This window comes from Lolium rigidum, chromosome 2 (assembly GCF_022539505.1).
Source record: "Lolium rigidum isolate FL_2022 chromosome 2, APGP_CSIRO_Lrig_0.1, whole genome shotgun sequence".
NCBI lineage: Eukaryota > Viridiplantae > Streptophyta > Magnoliopsida > Poales > Poaceae > Lolium > Lolium rigidum.
Window position 1 is genome coordinate 158,400,187 of NC_061509.1, and position 8,910 is coordinate 158,409,096.

General features: G+C 49.7%; 1 protein-coding gene across 1 annotated transcript; it reads left to right on the plus strand.

The window, feature by feature from the left end:
* The first annotated feature begins 169 nt into the window (after window positions 1–169).
* On the plus strand, window positions 170–3,130 carry LOC124692495. Its single transcript, XM_047225885.1, has 2 exons — window positions 170–2,159; window positions 2,268–3,130. The coding sequence occupies exons 1-2, from the start codon at window positions 646–648 to the stop codon at window positions 2,674–2,676; spliced, it is 1,923 nt and encodes a 640-aa protein (XP_047081841.1). The 5' UTR covers window positions 170–645; the 3' UTR covers window positions 2,677–3,130.
* Window positions 3,131–8,910: the final 5,780 nt, after the last annotated feature.

Sequence of the window (8,910 nt, forward strand, 5' to 3'; positions counted from 1 at the left end):
CTGGTTCGTTCCGATCGTTCGCGCCGTGTCCTCGCGCCGGCGTGCCGCCTCAGATTGCTCTTCTGTAGCCTGGTCCAGTGATCCTTGCCGATTGGCCAGTTCATGCGTCAAGCAGACAAGGACTCAAGGTACAAGTACCCCGCTGCAACTCGTGGCTTATGACTGTCATGCCCGTCCATTATGATATTCTGGGCCCAGCGGACATGGGCTGTGGGCTGACTGCAATGGGCTTGACATGTGGTGTGGTGACGATAAGAACCAAGCTGCGGCTGCGATGCCAGGGTATCGAAGAAGTCTGAAGATTGGAATAGAACCAAACTCCTCTCGCTACTCTCTCTCTGCTTTTCTCTCTGTTTCAGTTGAGTTCAGGCGATCTCGATCGTGCCTCACGTCGGCAATCATACCGGCAAGGGGGAAAGGGGTGTGACAATTGGTATCAGATTCTAGTTCGATCCGCGGGGGCCAAGGTTGAAACTCCCAATTCGCTGCATCGGGCTGTAAATTCGGAGAAGCGGTGCGAATTTGTGGGGATTTACCTCCTGATTCGGTCAAACCGTCGATCTGGTTGCCCGCCGGTGAGGAGTCACGACGGCGCCGACCAAAATCGCCAAACCATCTCCACACACGCAGTTGGTCATCACCGCGATGGGGGAAGCGGCGGCCACTACGGCGACCGCACTCACCGAGATTCGCTCGGCAGTTGATCTGCTGCACGGGCGTGTTTCGGTCATGGACACCACCCAGCAATCGCTGGTGGCGCAGCTCAACCTCATCGCCGTCGCGGTCCAGGAGGGGGCCAAGGCGAACGCGGATGCGGTGCGCCATCTCGCATCGCTCAACCAGCGGGTCAACAACACCTCGCATGCCTTGAAGATGATCCAGTACCCGTTGCCGGAAGAGGACGACCCGGACCCAGTGGATTCCATGGTCGCGGGGAAGGGCGCGTTGCACACCACCGCAGCAACGTGGACGGGCAACGCTCCATGGGCGTCCTCGGCGGCTCACAAGCTCAGCTCGCCTCACGCAGGTATGAAGGGCAACATGACTCAGGGCGGCGGTGGTTTGGGAGGCGCAGACGGCAGTGTCCTCGGAGGTGTTGGCGGCGGTGGACTGGGGGGCACAGGCAGCAGTGTCCTCGGAGGCGTTGGCGGCGGTGGACTCGGAGGCGCAGGCGGGCTTGCTCGGATTCAGCGAGGAGTCACCATGGCGCCCTCCAAGCCATCCCCGACGCAGTGTCTGGAGGCGATGGGTGAGGCAAAAGCAACGATGGAGGCGAGGCTCACAGCAATCACGGCGAGCCTCAATGAGTCACGCAGGTTGCTTGCTTCATGTGCTCGGCCATTGGACGTCAAGAAGCAGGAAGAGCAGGCGGCCACCAGGCAGTTGTTTTCTGCCACCACCATGTCGTTGTCTGCACCGGATCAAGCACGCAAGCAGCCAGAGATCAAGCATTTGCCTCCCTTGCTTATCTCCCTGCATCAGGTCGTGGGTACTGGTGCTCCGGAAGTGGCAGCCGTCGTCGCTTCCCCCATGCCCAGTAGGTGTTCGACAAAAAGTCTTGGCCACTACATCAACAACGGCCATGTCGAACTCATGTTTGCACCTGCGGTGAAGCTATCCAGTCCATCTTCATCCTTGATGGCAGTCATTCCAGGTTTGCACAATCGTGTTGTTGATGTATTGCCACCAGAGACACTAGTTGTGGGAGCTGCTCATGCAGTGTGTGAGGAAATGCTAGCCATTTCTAAAGACAAGATGGACATGGACAGTGCTATCCGTCAGACTTATGATGAGAATTGTGAAGATATGATCACTCATATAGGTTGCGTGTCTCTGTTTTGCGAACTTGGTTTGGCATCTGCAGAGGATCTGTGTGCTGAAAGGATTTCCAAGGACATAGTGTTGGATGAGGAGCTTGGTGACACCGTGCTCACTCATGTTGGTGATTGTTCGTTGTTCATTGAGCATGATATGGATACTTGTCCTGAGTTCCAGGCTAGTTGTTTTGCAAATAACCCTTGTAATCATGGAGTTAGTCTGACCAAGCTGTTGCAATCAACGGGTTGCACTCAAGATTTAAAGAGTATTGGTTCAGTATCAGTTTATGGCTTTACCCCAAGCATCTTGAGTCAGATTATCAGGGAAACGACAACTAAAGGGTGTGCACGCCATATCTTACTTGAGTATGCTCATGCCCCACCAGCTCAGATAGTGCTTATACGCCAAGATATTTTTTCCTTTCATGTAGAGCAACTCTTTGCTAGCAGCTTGCACATCGATTGGGATCCTGGAGGTTTCACAATTGCAAGCTTGCCACTAAATAGAACTCCCTTTGCTGAACACAACATTGTTTACTCCAAGAATAATCTGCTGATGAATTTCAAGGGCTGCGGGGACAACAATACAATAGTTCTTGCAGCTGAGTATTATTTCCAGTGGGTTGACCTAGGAATTGTGATGACTTTTCTTATGGTGGCAGTGGCCAGTAATAATGAACTGCCAGATATGCTGAGTTTGCTAGAAGGTGCCACTACTGCTAACGCATTCGAGAGTCAGCTTCAGTACAAACAGTGGGATCCAGGTAATTTGGAGGATCAGTACAAACAGTGGGATCCAGGCAATTTAGAGGCTCTTCCATGGCAGGATGGATATTCTGTACTAAACAAGAACAAGTAGAAATTCACACTTGAAGATCTGTACTCCTTTCAGTCCTCCAATCAATTCATTGACAATCTGCAGCAAGTTGGAAGAAAAGTGGAAAGTTGTCAAGGGGTAATACATGTTACCACAAGGTTCCTATATATGAACTGGAGCTCAACGGTGCTGCAACCGGAGCGATCCATTGCTTGGGGGCAAGCAATGTTTTTTGGGGGCGGTAATGTCATGCCCGTCCATTATGATATTCTGGGCCCAGCGGACATGGGCTGTGGGCTGACTGCAATGGGCTTGACATGTGGTGTGGTGACGATAAGAACCAAGCTGCGGCTGCGATGCCAGGGTATCGAAGAAGTCTGAAGATTGGAATAGAACCAAACTCCTCTCGCTACTCTCTCTCTGCTTTTCTCTCTGTTTCAGTTGAGTTCAGGCGATCTCGATCGTGCCTCACGTCGGCAATCATACCGGCAAGGGGGAAAGGGGTGTGACAATGACTTATGAGAGGATTGCTAGCAAATTGTTTGAACAGCTGCAAATTACCTAGTCAAGTAGAAGTAGTTATATCGAATTGTTTGAATTACCTAGTCAAGTAGAACTTGAGAATAGTATATTGGAGAAGATTAATTACAAAGATATGGTTGAAAATTCTATTTTAAAAAATACCAGAGGAATGATATTTTTGATAGTAGAACATGAGTTTCATTTTATTGCTATATTAAATATTTAGAATAAATACTTCATATATTTCTAAACATTGTAGGAATAACACATTCTAAATTTATTTAATTTGGTAAAGGTATAATTTTGTTTTAGTAGTTCGAGTTCGAACATAAATTAGGGGCCCATTTTGTTAGTCGCGCCGGGGCCCCCAAATACTGGAGACGGGGCTGCATATAGAGCCCTTGCCAACAATTAATAGTCCACGAACCACTATTCGCCATCCTCACCTAGCCAGTAGTGCCGCTGGTATATATAGGAAGTGAAATACTCCTTGTGTGATGTAATATGGAAGGACACACCTGAATCCATAACCCAACTCATGGCATCATCACGAACAACACTATAGCATTCTTCATCTTCAATGATTAGGCAGTCTTCATCTTCTTTACATTCTGGAGTCGTGCATGGTGGAACCATTCTCGCCCTTTTGCTCGTTCTTGTTTGAAACTTTACCCTATACAAGATTTATTTTGTATTTCTTGCAATCATTCTTCTTGTGATTTGGCTTCCCACAGTAAAAGGAAGTGATTTCTTGGCTCTATCTTGACTTTGAACTCCTCCTGGATTTTTGGTCTTTGCCATGCTGAGATTTGCCTTGGCAACATCCGTGGTTATCATGCTTGTCGTGGGATTCAGCCACATAGGCATCAGATGATGAGGCATCGCCTTTTCCCCTCTTTTCGGCTTCTTCATTCAGCATGTTCTTCTTCAACTTCTCCAAAGTCAGCTTCCCATCCGGAGCTGAATAGCTAACTGACACAACAAGCGTGATCCAACTATCGAGCATGGAACCCAGCAGCAATAATGCTTGCAACTCATCCTCGATGTTGATCTCCATGGATGAAGGTTGATTTATATGACATTGTAAGACATTCAAGTGTTCAATCACGCTGCGGCCATCACGGTACTCAAGCTCTGCAAGCGATTTGATTATTGCGGCCTTGTTCATAGTTGTCTTTCTCTCATACATTGACTTCAACTTCTGCCACATCTCATATGCATTTGTTTCGTTTGCAACATGGTGGAATATATTGTGGTTGATGTACAGTCCAAATCATACATACTTCCTTTCGGTTTAGCACTCTCCATTCTTCTTCTGTAACATCGTCCGGTAACTTGTCTTTCACAATTTGCTGGTACAAATCCAAGCAATAAAGGATGTCTTCCATCACGGGCTTCCATAATGAGTAATTGAAAGAATCAAGTTTTATCATGCCACTTGTGGTGGGGCCTTCTTCCAAAGCCATTGCGAGTAGCAAACTCTGAGCAACCTTGAGCTATGATACCGCTCTGTTGGGAATTAACACACTCAAACGTGATCTAAAAATACGCAGCGAAATAAGATGTAAACTTCAGCACCACTCATGCACTAACTACAAAGACCGTTGCTCTATCGCGGAAGGAAACGTATGCATCAATAGAGGACAAGTCATGTGTGCTCTCAGCACACACATAGCTGATTTCTGCGAGTATGGAGGACAAGTCATATGTGCTCTCAGCATATAGGTGCAGCAACAAGCAAATCAACACACAGATACACCGATCCTTTTTACGTGGAAAATCTCACAACTTGAGAGGAAAAACCATGGACCAAAGCCACCCGAATCTTCTTCCACTATAATCAAATGGGGGTACACCAATTTTTTCTCTAGAGAGCACTAGAGGATCTAAGACATCAAGATACAAGCAGATCTTGGATGCCATTACAAGATTTGGGGCACAAGAGTTAGAGTTTGAAGCAATCTCACAAAATATTGTGGAACAACAGCTTGAAGGAGACTAGGATGCAGATATGGTCTTCATAACCTTGCGGGCAAGGCCCGGCGCTTGATGTAGCTTCTTCCTTCAAGTTTGTCCCCTTCTCTTTTGGTTTTTTTCTCCAATGGAGGGTATCTTGAATTTTCGTCACTTTACCTAGTGGTGGCTGGATGGGACTCTTAACATCCCCCTTCCCTCATGTGCAATATCCAAAATAATCATGTGTCATAACTCTAATGGGTAGTGGTCTTTTGCACCTGTTTGGGCCGCCAAAAAAGCTTCAATAAGCCATCTCCTCACAACCCACATGAGGACGATACCCAACAAGATAATCACCTAAAAAGAAGTCTCAAATAACTTGAGGTAATGCCTTCAACAAAGGAGCACCATGAAGGTCAAACCAACAGTTTTCATCCTTAAAACTCGAGACCCAACACTCAAAGATCGTCAATAAATCAAAGTTGACATGTGCCGCCACTACCTGCCGATCCATCATTGTAAAACTGCACACGCACTTGACCGACGAGACTACAAAATTTAGCGTTTTTTAACTTGTGGTGTGTCTATTCTTTTGGCAAATTGTTAGCATTGGTGCTGCTCATGGTGGATTGGTGGTGTGGTTTGCTTCTAGCTAGGTTGTCAATCTGAAGAAGAAAAAATAAAGTTTGATCAACTTTATAGAAGATCCTGCAATATTCATAATGTAAAACTTGTATGTTACGAAACTACATATTAAGATGAAAATCTACTGATATTAATCTGGTATTATGTATAAAGTTAGTCAAACTTAAAAATATTTGAGTACAAAGGCTAATATTCAAATGGATGGCGTATGAAACAAGGATAATGTGATTGACATCAGCACGAAGTGCAAACAAAAAAACCAATACGAAAAGTACTTAATTATATTGAACGGAGGATAATGTGATACATCATGGTCTTTAGTTAAGGCTTAACTATCTAGCACAACCATAACGGTATCTCGGTTCAGCTTCAGATCTTCGAACGAGGCACCGTCGTCGTGCAGTTCCTCAAAGGTCCGGCCAGTCATCCTCATGATCCGGAAGGTTTGCTCCGTCCCTGCCTGGTCACGGACAACTGATCTGCAGTACGAGAAGAGCACCGCGACCGCCCGTGTACTCCCAAATTCCTTGGTGACGATGTTGCCTGTATGAAAGCGTACCCTGAGCTTGCAGACTGTCTCTCCATCCCTAGGCTGCCCATCATCAATCGGAGCCTCGATCTTGTCAGCCTTGGGCAATGGTGCCACCGGAGCCTCCTCGATCTTGCCGACGACATTGGGAAACGGCGCCGGAGCCTCGATCTTGTCAACCTTGGGTGCCGGTGCAGGTACAGATTTAGCAACCGGTTCCTGATGCGCTGCTGCTGTTGCTATGGGTCGGACGATCCTGGGCTTCGGCATGGTGCTAGGCTTGGACTCGGTGTACTTACCGATGCTGGTGAGGAAGTCGTTGGGTTGCTGGACGATGCCGCACCACTTGGCCAGCAGCATCCCGGTGATTGGGTCCAGGACAAGCACGGCCGGGAGCTGATCATCTTGGAGCTTGTAGAAGCAGCACACTTTGCCGGCCTCGTCGCCGGGCGTCCCGGTCTTCTGCAGCAGCGAGAAGACGAAGCTGTCCTTGATAACCTGGGCGACCACCTCGTTGGACCACAGGTCCCGGTTGTGCAGGTGCGAGGCGAACACATCCCTCAGCTGAATGTTGATCAGCAGCCACTGGTCCTTCCTCGCCGCGTGCACCTTGGCGTCGTGGAAGCTCCCTGGAACATTATCTCATATGGAGGCCGGAACAGATCGTCCAGGGTCTTGTCGGCCCGAGCTCGACGCTGCGGCTGCCCATCCAGCGCCTCCATGTGGTCAGTCTCCGCCGCGTCTAAGTAGTCGCCGTCGTCTTGGTCGTCGTCGCTGTACTCGTAATCCGCCTCCGTGCCGTCGTACCCGTCATCTTCATCCTCCATCTCCATGCTTTCGGTGTCGTCGCCTTCTTCCATCGCATCCTCTTTATCGTCGTTTCTGAGGTAATCTTCTTCGGCTTCCTTCGCTGGTTCGTCTTCCTCGGTGATGTTGTTGGTTTCTTCCTTCTCGTATGCACAGATGTCACCATCGGATTCCCACCCGGTCGCGTTCCTTTCCGGCATAGACGCGTCCTCCACGACCACAGGCATCGGATAAACGGGGAGTCGAGACGGCGCCTCCGTGTTGACGCTCCATATGGATGGGGCGGCGCGGGCAGTACTGGAACCAGGGCCGTAGAAGTCGTCGTGCTGGTACAGCCTGTCGGAGCGGGCGGGGATGGGATCGCGCACCGTGTCGTCGTGCGTCGTCTCGGAGCGGACCGGGATCGAATCCACCACTGGATGATCGGGGGCTGCATCGGCGGCGCCGACGGTGAAGAAGCGGTTGATGGCGGCCTCGAGGCGACGACCGCAGGAAGCGAGGTAGCGCTCGGCGGTCGACCGGGACTCGCACGACGTGACCTCCATGAAAGAGTCGACCATGGCTTCTCTCGCGCCGCTCTCCATCTTGACGGCCGGCCGGTATCGCGCGCAGATGACTAGTTTCTAGGGCTAGAGCTCCAGGGGCTTGCTCGTAAGGTATACCGTGCGTGATTATGCGGCGGCCTACGCGCGCGCTTATATTGCTCACGATTGACGTTCCGAAACGGAGTAGGAGAAGTGACACCGGCGTTATTATGCGGCGGCCTACGCTTTTCTGGCTGGGTGGGAATCAGAATCAGATAGTGACACCGGCGCCTTGTCGGTCCGTCCGTGATTCTGTCGTGGGCGATTTACACAAAAATAACCTGTTGCAACTATAGCACACACTGACCCTCCGGCTAAACTATTTCACCCAAACCATTTTGTGTGGCCTCACTGTGTGGCGCCCGTGCCTGCGGCGCCACTCTCCCAGCCGACGTGGCGTTCTCGACGCTGAGCTGTGCGCCGATCCGACGTGGCAGGATGTGTGGCGCCGCTCCCATCGGCGACACACATGCACTTATAATTGCCCAAAACATACTGTAAGACAATTCGTCTGGGACTTAGCCGTTTTGGCGAGGTGTGGCGGCGATGCCAGCGGCGCCACACAAACAGGCTCGCCAAAACGGCTAAGGACTAAGCGTCCGGAGCCCCTGGATGTTTTCGACATATAAGTTGCATTGTGTGGCGCCCGTGTCATCGGCGCCGCACTGTGAAGTGTGGCGCCCATGACGTCGGCGTCACACAATGACTTTTGCTAATCCATGTAAATTTCTACCTTATTTCATACAACAATAGCAATTTCAATAGCAATTTCACACACACAACATACACATAGCACACATCATAGCTCCAATCGTAGCACATAGATTCAAACAACACATAGCAACAATAGACATGGTTCGAAATGACATATAGTTCACAACACGTAGCAATGACATAGAGTTTAGAACACGTAGCAATGAAGATAGAGTTCACAACACAAATCCATCTATCCTTGACGTCCCCTCCACATGGGCTGCTTCCGGACGACCATCCTTTTTGTCCGCTGCCGTGGCTCTTGTTGCTGCTGCTCCTGCTCCTGCTGCTCCTCCTCCTCTGAAGATAACGGCTCATCGTTCCTCATCCTCCTCAAAGATGATCTCCGCGGCGGCGCCTGATGTCTACGGGTGCTTCTATTCTTGTAGACAGTGTTGGGCCTCCAAGAGCAGAGGTTTGTAGAACAGCAGCAAGTTTCCCTTAAGTGGATCACCCAAGGTTTATCGAACTCAGGGAGGA